The following is a 26,571-nucleotide window of genomic DNA, read 5'->3' as shown; positions in this document are numbered from 1 at the left end:
TGCTGCAGAGACCCCCCCTACCCCTATATAATACGGTGACCTCCCAGCATGCTCAGCACATCCCCCACCTGAAATCCTCTGTGCTGCAGCCCCCCCTACCCCTATATAACACTGTGACCTCCCAGCATGCTCAGCACATCCCCCACCTGAAATCCTCTGTGCTGCAGCCCCCCCTACCCCTATATAACACTGTGACCTCCCAGCATGCTCAGCACATCCCCCCTCCTGAAATCCTCTGTGCTGCAGAGACCCCCCCCTATATAACACTGTGACCTCCCAGCATGCTCAGCACATCCCCCCTCCTGAAATCCTCTGTGCTGCAGCCCCCCCTACCCCTATATAACACTGTGACCTCCCAGCATGCTCAGCACATCCCCCCTCCTGAAATCCTCTGTGCTGCAGAGACCCCCCCCTATATAACACTGTGACCTCCCAGCATGCTCAGCACATCCCCCCTCCTGAAATCCTCTGTGCTGCAGAGACCCCCCCCTATATAACACTGTGACCTCCCAGCATGCTCAGCACATCCCCCTCCTGAAATCCTCTGTGCTGCAGAGCCCCCCCCCCTATATAACACTGTGACCTCCCAGCATGCTCAGCACATCCCCCTCCTGAAATCCTCTGTGCTGCAGAGCCCCCCCCCCTATATAACACTGTGACCTCCCAGCATGCTCAGCACATCCCCCCTCCTGAAATCCTCGGTGCTGCAGACCCCCCCCCCCCACCCCTATATAACACTGTGACCTCCCAGCATGCTCAGCACATCCCCCTCCTGAAATCCTCTGTGCTGCAGAGACCCCCCCCCCTATATAACACTGTGACCTCCCAGCATGCTCAGCACATCCCCCTCCTGAAATCCTCTGTGCTGCAGAGCCCCCCCCCCTATATAACACTGTGACCTCCCAGCATGCTCAGCACATCCCCCTCCTGAAATCCTCTGTGCTGCAGACCCCCCCCCCCACCCCTATATAACACTGTGACCTCCCAGCATGCTCAGCACATCCCCCCTCCTGAAATCCTCTGTGCTGCAGACCCCCCCCCCCCCACCCCTATATAACACTGTGACCTCCCAGCATGCTCAGCACATCCCCCCTCCTGAAATCCTCTGTGCTGCAGAGACCCCCCCCCCTATATAACACTGTGACCTCCCAGCATGCTCAGCACATCCCCCTCCTGAAATCCTCTGTGCTGCAGAGACCCCCCCCCCCTATATAACACTGTGACCTCCCAGCATGCTCAGCACATCCCCCTCCTGAAATCCTCTGTGCTGCAGAGACCCCCCTACCCCTATATAACACTGTGACCTCCCAGCATGATCAGCACATCCCCCTCCTGAAATCCTCTGTGCTGCAGACCCCCCCCCCCACCCCTATATAACACTGTGACCTCCCAGCATGCTCAGCACATCCCCCTCCTGAAATCCTCTGTGCTGCAGAGACCCCCCCCCCCTATATAACACTGTGACCTCCCAGCATGCTCAGCACATCCCCCTCCTGAAATCCTCTGTGCTGCAGAGACCCCCACCCCTATATAACACTGTGACCTCCCAGCATGCTCAGCACATCCCCCTCCTGAAATCCTCTGTGCTGCAGAGACCCCCCCCCCCCTATATAACACTGTGACCTCCCAGCATGCTCAGCACATCCCCCCTCCTGAAATCCTCTGTGCTGCAGAGACCCCCCCCCCCTATATAACACTGTGACCTCCCAGCATGCTCAGCACATCCCCCTCCTGAAATCCTCTGTGCTGCAGAGACCCCCCTGCTATATAACACTGTGACCTCCCAGCATGCTCAGCACATCCCCCTCCTGAAATCCTCTGTGCTGCAGAGACCCCCCTACCCCTATATAACACTGTGACCTCCCAGCATGCTCAGCACCTCCCCCTCCTGAAATCCTCTGTGCTGCAGAGACCCCCTACCCCTATATAACACTGTGACCTCCCAGCATGCTCAGCACATCCCCCTCCTGAAATCCTCTGTGCTGCAGAGACCCCCTACCCCTATATAACACTGTGACCTCCCAGCATGCTCAGCACATCCCCCTCCTGAAATCCTCTGTGCTGCAGAGACCCCCCTACCCCTATATAACACTGTGACCTCCCAGCATGCTCAGCACATCCCCCCTCCTGAAATCCTCTGTGCTGCAGAGACCCCCCTACCCCTATATAACACTGTGACCTCCCAGCATGCTCAGCACATCCCCCTCCTGAAATCCTCTGTGCTGCAGAGACCCCCCCTACCCCTATATAACACTGTGACCTCCCAGCATGCTCAGCACATCCCCCTCCTGAAATCCTCTGTGCTGCAGAGACCCCCCCTACCCCTATATAACACTGTGACCTCCCAGCATGCTCAGCACATCCCCCTCCTGAAATCCTCTGTGCTGCTCTCCTGAAATACTTACATAATACATTTTTACTTTGTATTTAATATAAAAAGGAAATAGTTTCAGATCTTCTGTTATAATGTACAAATATAAAACCTCAGACCCCGGAGGAGAAAGTACTGGGCAGCGAGGCTGACGCTCCATCACACTGCAGTGCCCCTCCCCCTCACATGACCACAGTCCCAGGTTTGGTGACATTGGCTCCGCCTCCAGAGTCGGCCATCGCTGATGGAGCAGCAGGACTGTGGTGTCCGCTCTCAGTCCGAATCCTCGTTCTCCTGTTTTGCCGCCTCCACCGCATCCGCAAGACTCTCCTCCTGCCCCCGCAAGCGCTCCCCTGCAGGAGACAGGACACAAGTATTACACTACAGGAGATTATAATGAGGGGAGGAGCTAATATCATCCCATCTTATTACACTCCAGCAGTGATATAAGGGGAGGAGCTGATATCATCCCATCTTATTACAGTCCAGCAGTGATATAAGAGGAGGAGCTGATATCATCCCATCTTATTACAGTCCAGCAGTGATATAAGAGGAGGAGCTGATATCATCCCATCTTATTACACTCCAGCAGTGATATAAGAGGAGGAGCTGATATCACATCTTATTACACTCCAGCAGTGATATAAGAGGAGGATCTGATATCATCCCATCTTATTACAGTCCAGCAGTGATATAAGGGGAGGAGCTGATATCATCCCATCTTATTACACTCCAGCAGTGATATAAGGGGAGGAGCTGATATCATCCCATCTTATTACACTCCAGCAGTGATATAAGAGGAGGAGCTGATATCATCCCATCTTATTACACTCCAGCAGTGATATAAGGGGAGGAGCTGATATCATCCCATCTTATTACACTCCAGCAGTGATATAAGAGGAGGAGCTAATATCATCCCATCTTATTACACTCCAGCAGTGATATAAGGGGAGGAGCTGATATCATCCCATCTTATTACAGTCCAGCAGTGATATAAGAGGAGGAGCTGATATCATCCCATCTTATTACAGTCCAGCAGTGATATAAGAGGAGGAGCTGATATCATCCCATCTTATTACAGTCCAGCAGTGATATAAGGGGAGGAGCTGATATCATCCCATCTTATTACAGTCCAGCAGTGATATAAGAGGAGGAGCTGATATCATCCCATCTTATTACAGTCCAGCAGTGATATAAGAGGAGGAGCTGATATCACATCTTATTACACTCCAGCAGTGATATAAGGGGAGGAGCTGATATCATCCCATCTTATTACACTCCAGCAGTGATATAAGAGGAGGAGCTGATATCATCCCATCTTATTACACTCCAGCAGTGATATAAGGGGAGGAGCTGATATCATCCCATCTTATTACACTCCAGCAGTGATATAAGAGGAGGAGCTGATATCATCCCATCTTATTACAGTCCAGCAGTGATATAAGGGGAGGAGCTGATATCATCCCATCTTATTACACTCCAGCAGTGATATAAGAGGAGGAGCTGATATCATCCCATCTTATTACACTCCAGCAGTGATATAAGGGGAGGAGCTGATATCATCACATCTTATTACAGTCCAGCAGTGATATAAGAGGAGGAGCTGATATCATCCCATCTTATTACACTCCAGCAGTGATATAAGGGGAGGAGCTGATATCATCCCATCTTATTACACTCCAGCAGTGATATAAGAGGAGGAGCTGATATCATCCCATCTTATTACAGTCCAGCAGTGATATAAGGGGAGGAGCTGATATCATCCCATCTTATTACAGTCCAGCAGTGATATAAGGGGAGGAGCTGATATCATCCCATCTTATTACAGTCCAGCAGTGATATAAGGAGAGGAGCTGATATCATCCCATCTTATTACAGGCCAGCAGTGATATAAGGGGAGGAGCTGATATCATCCCATCTTATTACACTCCAGCAGTGATATAAGAGGAGGAGCTGATATCATCCCATCTTATTACACTCCAGCAGTGATATAAGGGGAGGAGCTGATATCACATCTTATTACAGTCCAGCAGTGATATAAGGGGAGGAGCTGATATCATCCCATCTTATTACAGTCCAGCAGTGATATAAGGGGAGGAGCTGATATCATCCCATCTTATTACACTCCAGCAGTGATATAAGAGGAGGAGCTGATATCATCCCATCTTATTACACTCCAGCAGTGATATAAGGGGAGGAGCTGATATCATCCCATCTTATTACACTCCAGCAGTGATATAAGGGGAGGAGCTGATATCATCCCATCTTATTACACTCCAGCAGTGATATAAGAGGAGGAGCTGATATCATCCCATCTTATTACACTCCAGCAGTGATATAAGGGGAGGAGCTGATATCATCCCATCTTATTACACTCCAGCAGTGATATAAGGGGAGGAGCTGATATCATCCCATCTTATTACACTCCAGCAGTGATATAAGGGGAGGAGCTGATATCATCCCATCTTATTACACTCCAGCAGTGATATAAGAGGAGGAGCTGATATCACATCTTATTACAGTCCAACAGTGATATAAGGGGAGGAGCTGATATCATCCCATCTTATTACAGTCCAGCAGTGATATAAGGGGAGGAGCTGATATCATCCCATCTTATTACAGTCCAGCAGTGATATAAGGGGAGGAGCTGATATCATCCCATCTTATTACACTCCAGCAGTGATATAAGGGGAGGAGCTGATATCATCCCATCTTATTACACTCCAGCAGTGATATAAGGGGAGGAGCTGATATCATCCCATCTTATTACACTCCAGCAGTGATATAAGAGGAGGAGCTGATATCACATCTTATTACAGTCCAACAGTGATATAAGGGGAGGAGCTGATATCATCCCATCTTATTACAGTCCAGCAGTGATATAAGGGGAGGAGCTGATATCATCCCATCTTATTACAGTCCAGCAGTGATATAAGGGGAGGAGCTGATATCATCACATCTTATTACACTCCAGCAGTGATATAAGGGGAGGAGCTGATATCATCCCATCTTATTACACTCCAGCAGTGATATAAGGGGAGGAGCTGATATCATCCCATCTTATTACACTCCAGCAGTGATATAAGGGGAGGAGCTGATATCATCCCATCTTATTACACTCCAGCAGTGATATAAGAGGAGGAGCTGATATCACATCTTATTACAGTCCAACAGTGATATAAGGGGAGGAGCTGATATCATCCCATCTTATTACACTCCAGCAGTGATATAAGGGGAGGAGCTGATATCATCACATCTTATTACACTCCAGCAGTGATATAAGAGGAGGAGCTGATATCATCCCATCTTATTACACTCCAGCAGTGATATAAGGGGAGGAGCTGATATCACATCTTATTACACTCCAGCAGTGATATAGGAGGAGGAGCTTGTGTGTGGCTGGGATCCTGTGTTCGGGTGTGTAATATACTACAAGCTCGGATACTCACTGATGAGCTCTGCGATGGCTCGCTGCGTCCTCTTCTCTAGTTTCTCCAACTTCTTGGCAACGTCTCTCTTCAGATCCCTGGAGAACAGAAGGAAAGGCTATAGGAGCAGCAAGGACTCTTAAGGTGCATAGTATCATAAGCCCTGCACATCTGAGGTCCATGTACACGTATAAATACAGAGACACTGCATGAGATGTATAAGGTATGTGCCAGTGCTGTGTACAGAGAGTCCAGTGTATCCCAAGAGACAGACGCAGTATATACCTACAGCCATCCATCCAATGCCACAAGCAGCAGGAACTACAGAAGTATAATGCTACAGCTCATAGGATACACTGGAGACCCTGCACACAGCACACACAGATAGTATAGACAGGCAGTGTGATGTCACATCTCATAGGATACACTGGAGACTCTGCACACAGCACACACAGATAGTATAGACAGGCAGTGTGATGTCACATCTCATAGGATACACTGGAGACTCTGCACACAGCACACACAGATAGTATAGACAGGCAGTGTGATGTCACATCTCATAGGATACACTGGAGACTCTGCACACAGCACACAGATAGTATAGACAGGCAGTGTGATGTCACATCTCATAGGATACACTGGAGACCCTGCACACAGCACACAGATAGTATAGACAGGCAGTGTGATGTTACATCTCATAGGATACACTGGAGACCCTGCACACAGCACACAGATAGTATAGACAGGCAGTGTAATGTCACATCTCATAGGATACACTGGAGACCCTGCACACAGATAGTATAGACAGGCAGTGTGATGTCACATCTCATAGGATACACTGGAGACCCTGCACACAGCACACAGATAGTATAGACAGGCAGTGTGATGTTACATCTCATAGGATACACTGGAGACTCTGCACACAGCACACACAGATAGTATATACAGGCAGTGTGATGTCACATCTCATAGGATACACTGGAGACTCTGCACACAGCACACACAGATAGTATAGACAGGCAGTGTGATGTCACATCTCATAGGATACACTGGAGACCCTGCACACAGCACACAGATAGTATAGACAGGCAGTGTGATGTCACATCTCATAGGATACACTGGAGACCCTGCACACAGCACACAGATAGTATAGACAGGCAGTGTGATGTCACATCTCATAGGATACACTGGAGACCCTGCACACAGCACACAGATAGTATAGACAGGCAGTGTGATGTCACATCTCATAGGATACACTGGAGACCCTGCACACAGCACACAGATAGTATAGACAGGCAGTGTGATGTCACATCTCATAGGATACACTGGAGGCTCTGCACACAGCACACAGATAGTATATACAGGCAGTGTGATGTCACATCTCATAGGATACACTGGAGACTCTGCACACAGCACACAGATAGTATAGACAGGCAGTGTGATGTCACATCTCATAGGATACACTGGAGACCCTGCACACAGCACACAGATAGTATAGACAGGCAGTGTGATGTCACATCTCATAGGATACACTGGAGACCCTGCACACAGCACACAGATAGTATAGACAGGCAGTGTGATGTCACATCTCATAGGATACACTGGAGGCTCTGCACACAGCACACAGATAGTATAGACAGGCAGTGTGATGTCACATCTCATAGGATACACTGGAGACTCTGCACACAGCACACAGATAGTATAGACAGGCAGTGTGATGTCACATCTCATAGGATACACTGGAGACTCTGCACACAGCACACAGATAGTATAGACAGGCAGTGTGATGTCACATCTCATAGGATACACTGGAGACCCTGCACACAGCACACACAGATAGTATAGACAGGCAGTGTGATGTCACATCTCATAGGATACACTGGAGATCCTGCACACAGCACACAGATAGTATAGACAGGCAGTGTGATGTCACATCTCATAGAATACACTGGAGACCCTGCACACAGCACACACAGATAGTATAGACAGGCAGTGTGATGTCACATCTCATAGGATACACTGGAGACCCTGCACACAGCACACACAGATAGTATAGACAGGCAGTGTGATGTCACATCTCATAGGATACACTGGAGACTCTGCACACAGCACACAGATAGTATAGACAGGCAGTGTGATGTCACATCTCATAGAATACACTGGAGACCCTGCACACAGCACACACAGATAGTATAGACAGGCAGTGTGATGTCACATCTCATAGGATACACTGGAGACCCTGCACACAGCACACAGATAGTATAGACAGGCAGTGTGATGTCACATCTCATAGGATACACTGGAGACCCTGCACACAGCACACAGATAGTATAGACAGGCAGTGTGATGTTACATCTCATAGGATACACTGGAGACTCTGCACACAGCCCACAGATAGTATAGACAGGCAGTGTGATGCTACATCTCATAGGATACACTGGAGACTCTGCACACAGCACACACAGATAGTATAGACAGGCAGTGTGATGTCACATCTCATAGGATACACTGGAGACTCTGCACACAGCACATAGATAGTATAGACAGGCAGTGTGATGTTACATCTCATAGGATACACTGGAGACTCTGCACACAGCCCACAGATAGTATAGACAGGCAGTGTGATGTTACATCTCATAGGATACACTGGAGACCCTGCACACAGCACACAGATAGTATAGACAGGCAGTGTGATGTCACATCTCATAGGATACACTGGAGACCCTGCACACAGCACACACAGATAGTATAGACAGGCAGTATGATGTCACATCTCATAGGATACACTGGAGACCCTGCACACAGCACACAGATAGTATATACAGGCAGTGTGATGTCACATCTCATAAGATACACTGGAGGCTCTGCACACAGCACACAGATAGTACAGACAGGCAGTGTGATGTCACATCTCATAGGATACACTGGAGACCCTGCACACAGATAGTACAGACAGGCAGTGTGATGTCACATCTCATAGGATACACTGGAGACCCTGCACACAGTACACAGATAGTATAGACAGGCAGTGTGATGTCACATCTCATAGGATACACTGGAGACTCTGCACACAGCACACAGATAGTATAGACAGGCAGTGTGATGTCACATCTCATAGGATACACTGGAGACTCTGCACACAGCACACAGATAGTATAGACAGGCAGTGTGATGTTACATCTCATAGGATACACTGGAGACTCTGCACACAGCACACACAGATAGTATAGACAGGCAGTGTGATGTCACATCTCATAGGATACACTGGAGACCCTGCACACAGCATACAGATAGTATAGACAGGCAGTGTGATGTCACATCTCATAGGATACACTGGAGCCCCTGCACACAGCACACAGATAGTATATACAGGCAGTGTGATGTCACATCTCATAGGATACACTGGAGACTCTGCACACAGCACACAGATAGTATATACAGGCAGTGTGATGTCACATCTCATAGGATACACTGGAGACCCTGCACACAGATAGTATAGACAGGCAGTGTGATGTCACATCTCATAGGATACACTGGAGACCCTGCACACAGCCCACAGATAGTATATACAGGCAGTGTGATGTCACATCTCATAGGATACACTGGAGACCCTGCACACAGCCCACAGATGGTATAGACAGGCAGTGTGATGTCACATCTCATAGGATACACTGGAGACTCTGCACACAGCACACACAGATAGTATAGACAGGCAGTGTGATGTCACATCTCATAGGATACACTGGAGACCCTGCACACAGCACACAGATAGTATAGACAGGCAGTGTGATGTCACATCTCATAGGATACACTGGAGACCCTGCACACAGCCCACAGATAGTATAGACAGGCAGTGTGATGTCACATCTCATAGGATACACTGGAGACTCTGCACACAGCACACACAGATAGTATAGACAGGCAGTGTGATGTCACATCTCATAGGATACACTGGAGACTCTGCACACAGCACACAGATAGTATAGACAGGCAGTGTGATGTCACATCTCATAGGATACACTGGAGACTCTGCACACAGATAGTATAGACAGGCAGTGTGATGTCACATCTCATAGGATACACTGGAGACTCTGCACACAGCACACAGATAGTATAGACAGGCAGTGTGATGTTACATCTCATAGGATACACTGGAGACCCTGCACAAAGCACACACAGATAGTATAGACAGGCAGTGTGATGTCACATCTCATAGGATACACTGGAGACTCTGCACACAGCACACAGATAGTATAGACAGGCAGTGTGATGTTACATCTCATAGGATACACTGGAGACTCTGCACACAGCACACACAGATAGTATAGACAGGCAGTGTGATGTCACATCTCATAGGATACACTGGAGACCCTGCACACAGCACACACAGATAGTATAGACAGGCAGTGTGATGTCACATCTCATAGGATACACTGGAGACTCTGCACACAGCACACACAGATAGTATAGACAGACAGTGTGATGTCACATCTCATAGGATACACTGGAGACCCTGCACACAGCACACAGATAGTATAGACAGGCAGTGTGATGTCACATCTCATAGGATACACTGGAGCCCCTGCACACAGCACACAGATAGTATAGACAGGCAGTGTGATGTCACATCTCATAGGATACACTGGAGACTCTGCACACAGCACACAGATAGTATAGACAGGCAGTGTGATGTCACATCTCATAGGATACACTGGAGACTCTGCACACAGCACACACAGATAGTATAGACAGGCAGTGTGATATCACATCTCATAGGATACACTGGAGACCCTGCACACAGCACACACAGATAGTATAGACAGGCAGTGTGATGTCACATCTCATAGGATACACTGGAGACTCTGCACACAGCACACAGATAGTATATACAGGCAGTGTGATGTCACATCTCATAGGATACACTGGAGACTCTGCACACAGCACACAGATAGTATAGACAGGCAGTGTGATGTTACATCTCATAGGATACACTGGAGACCCTGCACACAGCACACAGATAGTATAGACAGGAAGTGTGATGTTACATCTCATAGGATACACTGGAGACTCTGCACACAGCACACAGATAGTATAGACAGGCAGTGTGATGTCACATCTCATAGGATACACTGGAGACTCTGCACACAGCACACACAGATAGTATAGACAGGCAGTGTGATGTCACATCTCATAGGATACACTGGAGGCTCTGCACACAGCACACAGATAGTATAGACAGGCAGTGTGATGTCACATCTCATAGGATACACTGGAGACCCTGCACACAGCACACAGATAGTATATACAGGCAGTGTGATGTCACATCTCATAGGATACACTGGAGACTCTGCACACAGCACACACAGATAGTATAGACAGGCAGTGTGATGTCACATCTCATAGGATACACTGGAGACCCTGCACACAGCACACAGATAGTATATACAGGCAGTGTGATGTCACATCTCATAGGATACACTGGAGACCCTGCACACAGCACACAGATAGTATATACAGGCAGTGTGATGTCACATCTCATAGGATACACTGGAGACCCTGCACACAGCACACAGATAGTATATACAGGCAGTGTGATGTCACATCTCATAGGATACACTGGAGACCCTGCACACAGATAGTATAGACAGGCAGTGTGATGTCACATCTCATAGGATACACTGGAGACCCTGCACACAGCCCACAGATAGTATATACAGGCAGTGTGATGTCACATCTCATAGGATACACTGGAGACTCTGCACACAGCACACACAGATAGTATAGACAGGCAGTGTGATGTCACATCTCATAGGATACACTGGAGACCCTGCACACAGCACACAGATAGTATAGACAGGCAGTGTGATGTCACATCTCATAGGATACACTGGAGACCCTGCACACAGCCCACAGATAGTATAGACAGGCAGTGTGATGTCACATCTCATAGGATACACTGGAGACTCTGCACACAGCACACACAGATAGTATAGACAGGCAGTGTGATGTCACATCTCATAGGATACACTGGAGACTCTGCACACAGCACACAGATAGTATAGACAGGCAGTGTGATGTCACATCTCATAGGATACACTGGAGACTCTGCACACAGATAGTATAGACAGGCAGTGTGATGTCACATCTCATAGGATACACTGGAGACTCTGCACACAGCACACAGATAGTATAGACAGGCAGTGTGATGTTACATCTCATAGGATACACTGGAGACCCTGCACAAAGCACACACAGATAGTATAGACAGGCAGTGTGATGTCACATCTCATAGGATACACTGGAGACCCTGCACACAGCACACAGATAGTATAGACAGGCAGTGTGATGTTACATCTCATAGGATACACTGGAGACCCTGCACACAGCACACACAGATAGTATAGACAGGCAGTGTGATGTCACATCTCATAGGATACACTGGAGACTCTGCACACAGCACACAGATAGTATAGACAGGCAGTGTGATGTTACATCTCATAGGATACACTGGAGACTCTGCACACAGCACACACAGATAGTATAGACAGGCAGTGTGATGTCACATCTCATAGGATACACTGGAGACCCTGCACACAGCACACAGATAGTATAGACAGGCAGTGTGATGTCACATCTCATAGGATACACTGGAGCCCCTGCACACAGCACACAGATAGTATAGACAGGCAGTGTGATGTCACATCTCATAGGATACACTGGAGACTCTGCACACAGCACACAGATAGTATAGACAGGCAGTGTGATGTCACATCTCATAGGATACACTGGAGACTCTGCACACAGCACACACAGATAGTATAGACAGGCAGTGTGATGTCACATCTCATAGGATACACTGGAGACCCTGCACACAGCACACACAGATAGTATAGACAGGCAGTGTGATGTCACATCTCATAGGATACACTGGAGACTCTGCACACAGCACACAGATAGTATATACAGGCAGTGTGATGTCACATCTCATAGGATACACTGGAGACTCTGCACACAGCACACAGATAGTATAGACAGGCAGTGTGATGTCACATCTCATAGGATACACTGGAGACCCTGCACACAGCACACAGATAGTATATACAGGCAGTGTGATGTCACATCTCATAGGATACACTGGAGACTCTGCACACAGCACACACAGATAGTATAGACAGGCAGTGTGATGTCACATCTCATAGGATACACTGGAGACCCTGCACACAGCACACAGATAGTATATACAGGCAGTGTGATGTCACATCTCATAGGATACACTGGAGACCCTGCACACAGCACACAGATAGTATATACAGGCAGTGTGATGTCACATCTCATAGGATACACTGGAGACCCTGCACACAGCACACAGATAGTATATACAGGCAGTGTGATGTCACATCTCATAGGATACACTGGAGACCCTGCACACAGATAGTATAGACAGGCAGTGTGATGTCACATCTCATAGGATACACTGGAGACCCTGCACACAGCCCACAGATAGTATATACAGGCAGTGTGATGTCACATCTCATAGGATACACTGGAGACTCTGCACACAGCACACACAGATAGTATAGACAGGCAGTGTGATGTCACATCTCATAGGATACACTGGAGACCCTGCACACAGCACACACAGATAGTATAGACAGGCAGTGTGATGTCACATCTCATAGGATACACTGGAGACCCTGCACACAGCACACACAGATAGTATAGACAGGCAGTGTGATGTCACATCTCATAGGATACACTGGAGACCCTGCACACAGATAGTATAGACAGGCAGTGTGATGTCACATCTCATAGGATACACTGGAGACCCTGCACACAGCACACACAGATAGTATATACAGGCAGTGTGATGTCACATCTCATAGGATACACTGGAGACCCTGCACACAGCACACACAGATAGTATATACAGGCAGTGTGATGTCACATCTCATAGGATACACTGGAGGCCCTGCACACAGCACACAGATAGTATAGACAGGCAGTGTGATGTCACATCTCATAGGATACACTGGAGACCCTGCACACAGCACACAGATAGTATATACAGGCAGTGTGATGTCACATCTCATAGGATACACTGGAGACTCTGCACACAGATAGTATAGACAGGCAGTGTGATGTCACATCTCATAGGATACACTGGAGACCCTGCACACAGATAGTATAGACAGGCAGTGTGATGTCACATCTCATAGGATACACTGGAGACCCTGCACACAGCACACACAGATAGTATAGACAGGCAGTGTGATGTTACATCTCATAGGATACACTGGAGACCCTGCACACAGATAGTATAGACAGGCAGTGTGATGTTACATCTCATAGGATACACTGGAGACTCTGCACACAGCACACAGATAGTATAGACAGGCAGTGTGATGTCACATCTCATAGGATACACTGGAGACCCTGCACACAGCACACAGATAGTATAGACAGGCAGTGTGATGTCACATCTCATAGGATACACTGGAGACCCTGCACACAGCACACAGATAGTATAGACAGGCAGTGTGATGTCACATCTCATAGGATACACTGGAGACCCTGCACACAGCACACAGATAGTATAGACAGGCAGTGTGATGTCACATCTCATAGGATACACTGGAGACCCTGCACACAGCACACAGATAGTATAGACAGGCAGTGTGATGTCACATCTCATAGGATACACTGGAGGCTCTGCACACAGCACACAGATAGTATATACAGGCAGTGTGATGTCACATCTCATAGGATACACTGGAGACCCTGCACACAGCACACAGATAGTATAGACAGGCAGTGTGATGTCACATCTCATAGGATACACTGGAGACCCTGCACACAGCACACAGATAGTATAGACAGGCAGTGTGATGTCACATCTCATAGGATACACTGGAGACTCTGCACACAGCACACAGATAGTATAGACAGGCAGTGTGATGTCACATCTCATAGGATACACTGGAGACCCTGCACACAGCACACAGATAGTATAGACAGGCAGTGTGATGTCACATCTCATAGGATACACTGGAGACTCTGCACACAGATAGTATAGACAGGCAGTGTGATGTCACATCTCATAGGATACACTGGAGACCCTGCACACAGCACACAGATAGTATAGACAGGCAGTGTGATACTACATCTCATAGGATACACTGGAGACTCTGCACACAGCACACAGATAGTATAGACAGGCAGTGTGATGTCACATCTCATAGGATACACTGGAGACTCTGCACACAGCACACAGATAGTATAGACAGGCAGTGTGATGTTACATCTCATAGGATACACTGGAGACCCTGCACACAGCACACACAGATAGTATAGACAGGCAGTGTGATGTCACATCTCATAGGATACACTGGAGACCCTGCACACAGCACACAGATAGTATAGACAGGCAGTGTGATGTTACATCTCATAGGATACACTGGAGACTCTGCACACAGCCCACAGATAGTATAGACAGGTAGTGTGATGCTACATCTCATAGTATACACTGGAGACCCTGCACACAGCACACAGATAGTATAGACAGGCAGTGTGATGTCACATCTCATAGGATACACTGGAGACTCTGCACACAGCACACAGATAGTATAGACAGGCAGTGTGATGTCACATCTCATAGGATACACTGGAGACCCTGCACACAGCACACAGATAGTATAGACAGGCAGTGTGATGTCACATCTCATAGGATACACTGGAGACCCTGCACACAGCACACACAGATAGTATAGACAGGCAGTATGATGTCACATCTCATAGGATACACTGGAGACCCTGCACACAGCACACAGATAGTATAGACAGGCAGTGTGATGTCACATCTCATAGGATACACTGGAGACCCTGCACATAGCACACACAGATAGTATAGACAGGCAGTATGATGTCACATCTCATAGGATACACTGGAGACCCTGCACACAGCACACACAGATAGTATAGACAGGCAGTGTGATGTCACATCTCATAGGATACACTGGAGACCCTGCACATAGCACACACAGATAGTATAGACAGGCAGTGTGATGTCACATCTCATAGGATACACTGGAGACTCTGCACACAGCACACAGATAGTATAGACAGGCAGTGTGATGTCACATCTCATAGGATACACTGGAGACCCTGCACACAGCACACAGATAGTATAGACAGGCAGTGTGATGTTACATCTCATAGGATACACTGGAGACTCTGCACACAGCCCACAGATAGTATAGACAGGCAGTGTGATGCTACATCTCATAGTATACACTGGAGACCCTGCACACAGCACACAGATAGTATAGACAGACAGTGTGATGTCACATCTCATAGGATACACTGGAGACTCTGCACACAGCACACAGATAGTATAGACAGGCAGTGTGATGTCACATCTCATAGGATACACTGGAGACCCTGCACACAGATAGTATAGACAGGCAGTGTGATGTCACATCTCATAGGATACACTGGAGACTCTGCACACAGCACACACAGATAGTATAGACAGGCAGTGTGATGTCACATCTCATAGGATACACTGGAGACTCTGCACACAACACACACAGATAGTATAGACAGGCAGTGTGATGTCACATCTCATAGGATACACTGGAGACTCTGCACACAGCACACACAGATAGTATAGACAGGCAGTGTGATGTCACATCTCATAGGATACACTGGAGACCCTGCACACAGCACACAGATAGTATAGACAGGCAGTGTGATGTCACATCTCATAGGATACACTGGAGACTCTGCACACAGCACACAGATAGTATAGACAGGCAGTGTGATGTCACATCTCATAGGATACACTGGAGACTCTGCACACAACACACACAGATAGTATAGACAGGCGGTGTGATGTCACATCTCATAGGATACACTGGAGACTCTGCACACAGCACACAGATAGTATAGACAGGCAGTGTGATGTCACATCTCATAGGATACACTGGAGACTCTGCACACAACACACACAGATAGTATAGACAGGCAGTGTGATGTTACATCTCATAGGATACACTGGAGACCCTGCACACAGCACACAGATAGTATAGACAGGCAGTGTGATGTCACATCTCATAGGATACACTGGAGACTCTGCACACACAGATAGTATAGACAGGCAGTGTGATGTTACATCTCATAGGATACACTGGAGACTCTGCACACAGATAGTATAGACAGGCAGTGTGATGTCACATCTCATAGGATACACTGGAGACCCTGCACACAGATAGTATAGACAGGCAGTGTGATGTCACATCTCATAGGATACACTGGAGACCCTGCACACAGCACACAGATAGTATAGACAGGAAGTGTGATGTCACATCTCATAGGATACACTGGAGACTCTGCACACAGCACACAGATAGTATAGACAGGCAGTGTGATGTCACATCTCATAGGATACACTGGAGACGCTGCACACAGCACACAGATAGTATAGACAGGCAGTGTGATGTCACATCTCATAGGATACACTGGAGACCCTGCACACAGCACACAGATAGTATATACAGGCAGACAGGCAGTGTGATGTCACATCTCATAGGATACACTGGAGACCCTGCACACAGCACACAGATAGTATAGACAGGCAGTGTGATGTCACATCTCATAGGATACACTGGAGACTCTGCACACAGCACACAGATAGTATAGACAGGCAGTGTGATGTTACATCTCATAGGATACACTGGAGACCCTGCACACAGCACACAGATAGTATAGACAGGCAGTGTGATGTCACATCTCATAGGATACACTGGAGACCCTGCACACAGCACACAGATAGTATAGACAGGCAGTGTGATGTTACATGTCATAGGATACACTGGAGACCCTGCACACAGCACACAGATAGTATAGACAGGCAGTGTGATGTCACATCTCATAGGATACACTGGAGACTCTGCACACAGCACACAGATAGTATAGACAGGCAGTGTGATGTCACATCTCATAGGATACACTGGAGACTCTGCACACAGCACACACAGATAGTATAGACAGGCAGTGTGATGTCACATCTCATAGGATACACTGGAGACCCTGCACACAGCACACAGATAGTATAGACAGGCAGTGTGATGTCACATCTTATAGGATACACTGGAGACTGCACACAGCACACAGATAGTATAGACAGGCAGTGTGATGTCACATCTCATGGATACACTGAGACTCTGCAGCACACAGATAGTATAGACAGGCAGTGTGATGTCACATCTCATAGGATACACTGGAGACCCTGCACACAGCACACAGATAGTATAGACAGGCAGTGTGATGTCACATCTCATAGGATACACTGGAGACTCTGCACACAGCACACACAGATAGTATAGACAGGCAGTGTGATGTCACATCTCATAGGATACACTGGAGACCCTGCACACAGCACACAGATAGTATATACAGGCAGTGTGATGTCACATCTCATAGGATACACTGGAGACTCTGCACACAGCAACACAGATAGTATAGACAGGCAGTGTGATGTCACATCTCATAGAATACACTGGAGACTCTGCACACAGATAGTATAGACAGGCAGTGTGATGTCACATCTCATAGGATACACTGGAGACCCTGCACACAGCACACAGATAGTATAGACAGGCAGTGTGATGTCACATCTCATAGGATACACTGGAGACCCTGCACACAGCACACAGATAGTATAGACAGGCAGTGTGATGTCACATCTCATAGGATACACTGGAGACTCTGCACACAGCACACAGATAGTATAGACAGGCAGTGTGATGTCACATCTCATAGGATACACTGGAGACCCTGCACACAGCACACAGATAGTATAGACAGGCAGTGTGATGTCACATCTCATAGGATACACTGGAGACCCTGCACACAGCACACAGATAGTATATACAGGCAGTGTGATGTCACATCTCATAGGATACACTGGAGACTCTGCACACAGCACACACAGATAGTATAGACAGGCAGTGTGATGTCACATCTCATAGGATACACTGGAGACTCAGCACACAGATAGTATAGACAGGCAGTGTGATGTCACATCTCATAGGATACACTGGAGACCCTGCACACAGCACACAGATAGTATAGACAGGCAGTGTGATGTCACATCTCATAGGATACACTGGAGACCCTGCACACAGCACACAGATAGTATAGACAGGCAGTGTGATGTCACATCTCATAGGATACACTGGAGACCCTGCACACAGCACACAGATAGTATAGACAGGCAGTGTGATGTCACATCTCATAGGATACACTGGAGACTCTGCACACAGCACACAGATAGTATAGACAGGCAGTGTGATGTCACATCTCATAGGATACACTGGAGACCCTGCACACAGCACACAGATAGTATAGACAGGCAGTGTGATGTCACATCTCATAGGATACACTGGAGACCCTGCACAAGCCACACACAGATAGTATAGACAGGCAGTGTGATGTCACATCTCATAGGATACACTGGAGACCCTGCACATAGCACACACAGATAGTATAGACAGGCAGTGTGATGTCACATCTCATAGGATACACTGGAGACCCTGCACACAGCACACACAGATAGTATAGACAGGCAGTGTGATGTTACATCTCATAGGATACACTGGAGACCCTGCACACAGCACACAGATAGTATAGACAGGCAGTGTGATGTCACATCTCATAGGATACACTGGAGACTCTGCACACAGCACACACAGATAGTATAGACAGGCAGTGTGATGTCACATCTCATAGGATACACTGGAGACTCTGCACACAGCACACACAGATAGTATAGACAGGCAGTGTGATGTTACATCTCATAGGATACACTGGAGACTCTGCACACAGCACACAGATAGTATAGACAGGCAGTGTGATGTCACATCTCATAGGATACACTGGAGACCCTGCACACAGCACACAGATAGTATAGACAGGCAGTGTGATGTCACATCTCATAGGATACACTGGAGACCCTGCACATAGCACACACAGATAGTATAGACAGGCAGTGTGATGTCACATCTCATAGGATACACTGGAGACCCTGCACACAGCACACAGATAGTATAGACAGGCAGTGTGATGTTACATCTCATAGGATACACTGGAGACTCTGCACACAGCACACAGATAGTATAGACAGGCAGTGTGATGTCACATCTCATAGGATACACTGGAGACCCTGCACACAGCACACAGATAGTATAGACAGGCAGTGTGATGTCACATCTCATAGGATACACTGGGGACTCTGCACACAGCACACAGATAGTATAGACAGGCAGTGTGATGTTACATCTCATAGGATACACTGGAGACCCTGCACATAGCACACACAGATAGTATAGACAGGCAGTGTGATGTCACATCTCATAGGATACACTGGAGACCCTGCACATAGCACACACAGATAGTATAGACAGGCAGTGTGATGTCACATCTCATAGGATACACTGGAGACCCTGCACATAGCACACACAGATAGTATAGACAGGCAGTGTGATGTCACATCTCATAGGATACACTGGAGACCCTGCACATAGCACACACAGATAGTATAGACAGGCAGTGTGATGTCACATCTCATAGGATACACTGGAGACCCTGCACATAGCACACACAGATAGTATAGACAGGCAGTGTGATGTCACATCTCATAGGATACACTGGAGACCCTGCACATAGCACACACAGATAGTATAGACAGGCAGTGTGATGTCACATCTCATAGGATACACTGGAGACCCTGCACACAGCACACACAGATAGTATAGACAGGCAGTGTGATGTCACATCTCATAGGATACACTGGAGACCCTGCACACAGCACACAGATAGTATAGACAGGCAGTGTGATGTCACATCTCATAGGATACACTGGAGACTCTGCACACAGCACACACAGATAGTATAGACAGGCAGTGTGATGTCACATCTCATAGGATACACTGGAGACCCTGCACACAGCACACACAGATAGTATAGACAGGCAGTGTGATGTCACATCTCATAGGATACACTGGAGACTCTGCACACAGCACACAGATAGTATAGACAGGCAGTGTGATGTCACATCTCATAGGATACACTGGAGACCCTGCACACAGCACACAGATAGTATAGACAGGCAGTGTGATGTCACATCTCATAGGATACACTGGAGACCCTGCACACAGCACACAGATAGTATAGACAGGCAGTGTGATGTCACATCTCATAGGATACACTGGAGACCCTGCACACAGCACACAGATAGTATAGACAGGCAGTGTGATGTCACATCTCATAGGATACACTGGAGACCCTGCACATAGCACACACAGATAGTATAGACAGGCAGTGTGATGTCACATCTCATAGGATACACTGGAGACTTCCTGCACACAGATAGTATAGACAGGCAGTGTGATGTCACATCTCATAGGATACACTGGAGACCCTGCACACAGCACACAGATAGTATAGACAGGCAGTGTGATGTCACATCTCATAGGATACACTGGAGACCCTGCACATAGCACACACAGATAGTATAGACAGGCAGTGTGATGTCACATCTCATAGGATACACTGGAGACCCTGCACATAGCACACACAGATAGTATAGACAGGCAGTGTGATGTCACATCTCATAGGATACACTGGAGACCCTGCACACAGCACACAGATAGTATAGACAGGCAGTGTGATGTCACATCTCATAGGATACACTGGAGACCCTGCACATAGCACACACAGATAGTATAGACAGGCAGTGTGATGTCACATCTCATAGGATACACTGGAGACCCTGCACACAGCACACAGATAGTATAGACAGGCAGTGTGATGTCACATCTCATAGGATACACTGGAGACCCTGCACACAGATAGTATAGACAGGCAGTGTGATGTCACATCTCATAGGATACACTGGAGACCCTGCACACAGCACACAGATAGTATAGACAGGCAGTGTGATGTCACATCTCATAGGATACACTGGAGACCCTGCACACAGCACACAGATAGTATATACAGGCAGTGTGATGTCACATCTCATAGGATACACTGGAGACTCTGCACACAGCACACAGATAGTATAGACAGGCAGTGTGATGTCACATCTCATAGGATACACTGGAGACCCTGCACACAGCACACAGATAGTATAGACAGGCAGTGTGATGTTACATCTCATAGGATACACTGGAGACCCTGCACATAGCACACACAGATAGTATAGACAGGCAGTATGATGTCACATCTCATAGGATACACTGGAGACCCTGCACACAGCACACAGATAGTATAGACAGGCAGTGTGATGTCACATCTCATAGGATACACTGGAGACTCTGCACACAGCACACAGATAGTATAGACAGGCAGTGTGATGTCACATCTCATAGGATACACTGGAGACTCTGCACACAGCACACAGATAGTATAGACAGGCAGTGTGATGTCACATCTCATAGGATACACTGGAGACTCTGCACACAGCACACAGATAGTATAGACAGGCAGTGTGATGTCACATCTCATAGGATACACTGGAGACTGCACACAGAACACAGATAGTATAGACAGGCAGTGTGATGTCACATCTCATTGGATACACTGGAGACCCTGCACACAGCACACAGATAGTATAGACAGGCAGTGTGATGTCACATCTCATAGGATACACTGGAGACTGCACACAGAACACAGATAGTATAGACAGGCAGTGTGATGTCACATCTCATTGGATACACTGGAGACCCTGCACACAGCACACAGATAGTATAGACAGGCAGTGTGATGTCACATCTCATAGGATACACTGGAGACCCTGCACACAGCACACACAGATAGTATAGACAGGCAGTGTGATGTCACATCTCATAGGATACACTGGAGACCCTGCACACAGATAGTATAGACAGGCAGTGTGATGTCACATCTCATTGGATACACTGGAGACTCTGCACACAGCACACAGATAGTATAGACAGGCAGTGTGATGTCACATCTCATAGGATACACTGGAGACCCTGCACACAGCACACAGATAGTATAGACAGGCAGTGTGATGTTACATCTCATAGGATACACTGGAGAACATGCACACAGCACACAGATAGTATAGACAGGCAGTGTGATGTCACATCTCATAGGATACACTGGAGACCCTGCACACAGCACACAGATAGTATAGACAGGCAGTGTGATGTCACATCTCATTGGATACACTGGAGACCCTGCACACAGCACACAGATAGTATAGACAGGCAGTGTGATGTCACATCTCATAGGATACACTGGAGGCTCTGCACACAGCACACAGATAGTATAGACAGGCAGTGTGATGTCACATCTCATAGGATACACTGGAGACTCTGCACACAGCACACAGATAGTATAGACAGGCAGTGTGATGTCACATCTCATAGGATACACTGGAGACCCTGCACACAGATAGTATAGACAGGCAGTGTGATGTCACATCTCATAGGATACACTGGAGACCCTGCACACAGCACACAGATAGTATAGACAGGCAGTGTGATGTCACATCTCATAGGATACACTGGAGACCCTGCACACAGCACACAGATAGTATAGACAGGCAGTGTGATGTCACATCTCATAGGATACACTGGAGACCCTGCACACAGCACACAGATAGTATAGACAGGCAGTGTGATGTCACATCTCATAGGATACACTGGAGACCCTGCACACAGATAGTATAGACAGGCAGTGTGATGTTACATCTCATAGGATACACTGGAGAACATGCACACAGCACACAGATAGTATAGACAGGCAGTGTGATGTCACATCTCATAGGATACACTGGAGACCCTGCACACAGCACACAGATAGTATAGACAGGCAGTGTGATGTCACATCTCATAGGATACACTGGAGACCCTGCACATAGCACACACAGATAGTATAGACAGGCAGTGTGATGTCACATCTCATAGGATACACTGGAGACCCTGCACACAGCACACAGATAGTATAGACAGGCAGTGTGATGTCACATCTCATAGGATACACTGGAGACCCTGCACACAGATAATATAGACAGGCAGTGTGATGTCACATCTCATAGGATACACTGGAGACCCTGCACACAGCACACAGATAGTATAGACAGGCAGTGTGATGTCACATCTCATAGGATACACTGGAGACTCTGCACACAGCACACAGATAGTATAGACAGGCAGTGTGATGTCACATCTCATAGGATACACTGGAGACCCTGCACACAGCACACAGATAGTATATACAGGCAGTGTGATGTCACATCTCATAGGATACACTGGAGACCCTGCACACAGATAGTATAGACAGGCAGTGTGATGTCACATCTCATTGGATACACTGGAGACTCTGCACACAGATAGTATAGACAGGCAGTGTGATGTCACATCTCATAGGATACACTGGAGACCCTGCACACAGCACACAGATAGTATAGACAGGCAGTGTGATGTCACATCTCATAGGATACACTGGAGACCCTGCACACAGCACACAGATAGTATAGACAGGCAGTGTGATGTCACATCTCATAGGATACACTGGAGGCTCTGCACACAGCACACAGATAGTATAGACAGGCAGTGTGATGTCACATCTCATAGGATACACTGGAGACTCTGCACACAGCACACAGATAGTATATACAGGCAGTGTGATGTTACATCTCATAGGATACACTGGAGACTCTGCACACAGCACACAGATAGTATAGACAGGCAGTGTGATGTCACATCTCATAGGATACACTGGAGACCCTGCACACAGCACACAGATAGTATAGACAGGCAGTGTGATGTCACATCTCATAGGATACACTGGAGACCCTGCACACAGCACACAGATAGTATAGACAGGCAGTGTGATGTCACATCTCATAGGATACACTGGAGACCCTGCACACAGCACACAGATAGTATAGACAGGCAGTGTGATGTTACATGTCATAGGATACACTGGAGGCTCTGCACACAGCACACAGATAGTATAGACAGGCAGTGTGATGTCACATCTCATAGGATACACTGGAGACTCTGCACACAGCACACACAGATAGTATAGACAGGCAGTGTGATGTCACATCTCATAGGATACACTGGAGACTGCACACAGCACACAGATAGTATAGACAGGCAGTGTGATGTCACATCTCATAGGATACACTGGAGACCCTGCACACAGCACACAGATAGTATAGACAGGCAGTGTGATGTCACATCTCATAGGATACACTGGAGACCCTGCACACAGCACACAGATAGTATAGACAGGCAGTGTGATGTCACATCTCATAGGATACACTGGAGACCCTGCACATAGCACACACAGATAGTATAGACAGGCAGTGTGATGTCACATCTCATAGGATACACTGGAGACTGCACACAGAACACAGATAGTATAGACAGGCAGTGTGATGTCACATCTCATTGGATACACTGGAGACCCTGCACACAGCACACAGATAGTATAGACAGGCAGTGTGATGTCACATCTCATAGGATACACTGGAGACCCTGCACACAGATAGTATAGACAGGCAGTGTGATGTCACATCTCATTGGATACACTGGAGACTCTGCACACAGCACACAGATAGTATAGACAGGCAGTGTGATGTCACATCTCATAGGATACACTGGAGACCCTGCACACAGCACACAGATAGTATAGACAGGCAGTGTGATGTCACATCTCATAGGATACACTGGAGGCTCTGCACACAGCAAACAGATAGTATAGACAGGCAGTGTGATGTCACATCTCATAGGATACACTGGAGACTGCACACAGCACACAGATAGTATAGACAGGCAGTGTGATGTCACATCTCATAGGATACACTGGAGACCCTGCACACAGCACACAGATAGTATAGACAGGCAGTGTGATGTCACATCTCATAGGATACACTGGAGACCCTGCACACAGCACACAGATAGTATAGACAGGCAGTGTGATGTCACATCTCATAGGATACACTGGAGACCCTGCACACAGCACACAGATAGTATAGACAGGCAGTGTGATGTCACATCTCATAGGATACACTGGAGACTCTGCACACAGCACACAGATAGTATAGACAGGCAGTGTGATGTCACATCTCATAGGATACACTGGAGACCCTGCACACAGCACACACAGATAGTATATACAGGCAGTGTGATGTCACATCTCATAGGATACACTGGAGACTGCACACAGCACACAGATAGTATAGACAGGCAGTGTGATGTCACATCTCATAGGATACACTGGAGACTCTGCACACAGATAGTATAGACAGGCAGTGTGATGTCACATCTCATAGGATACACTGGAGACCCTGCACACAGCACACAGATAGTATAGACAGGCAGTGTGATGTCACATCTCATAGGATACACTGGAGACCCTGCACACAGCACACAGATAGTATAGACAGGCAGTGTGATGTCACATCTCATAGGATACACTGGAGACTCTGCACACAGCACACAGATAGTATAGACAGGCAGTGTGATGTCACATCTCATAGGATACACTGGAGACCCTGCACACAGCACACAGATAGTATAGACAGGCAGTGTGATGTCACATCTCATAGGATACACTGGAGACCCTGCACACAGCACACAGATAGTATAGACAGGCAGTGTGATGTTACATCTCATAGGATACACTGGAGACTCTGCACACAGCACACAGATAGTATAGACAGGCAGTGTG

General features: G+C 47.4%; 1 protein-coding gene across 1 annotated transcript in view; it reads right to left on the bottom strand.

The window, feature by feature from the left end:
- Nucleotides 1-2,409: 2,409 nt before the first annotated feature.
- The window catches only part of CCDC12 (coiled-coil domain containing 12), a 39,346-nt gene continuing 15,184 nt past the window's right edge, over nt 2,410-26,571 (bottom strand). The window contains exons 6-7 of the mRNA XM_072154904.1: nt 5,821-5,897; nt 2,410-2,724 (exon numbers count right to left, since the gene is read on the bottom strand). Of these exons, the coding sequence (XP_072011005.1) occupies nt 2,645-2,724; nt 5,821-5,897 (157 nt within the window). The 3' untranslated portion in view covers nt 2,410-2,644. The remainder of the gene's footprint in view (nt 2,725-5,820; nt 5,898-26,571) is intronic.

Source organism: Engystomops pustulosus, chromosome 5 (genome assembly GCF_040894005.1).
Source record: "Engystomops pustulosus chromosome 5, aEngPut4.maternal, whole genome shotgun sequence".
In the NCBI taxonomy this organism is placed as follows: Eukaryota; Metazoa; Chordata; class Amphibia; order Anura; family Leptodactylidae; genus Engystomops; species Engystomops pustulosus.
This window is presented reverse-complemented; position numbering and strand designations above follow the sequence as displayed.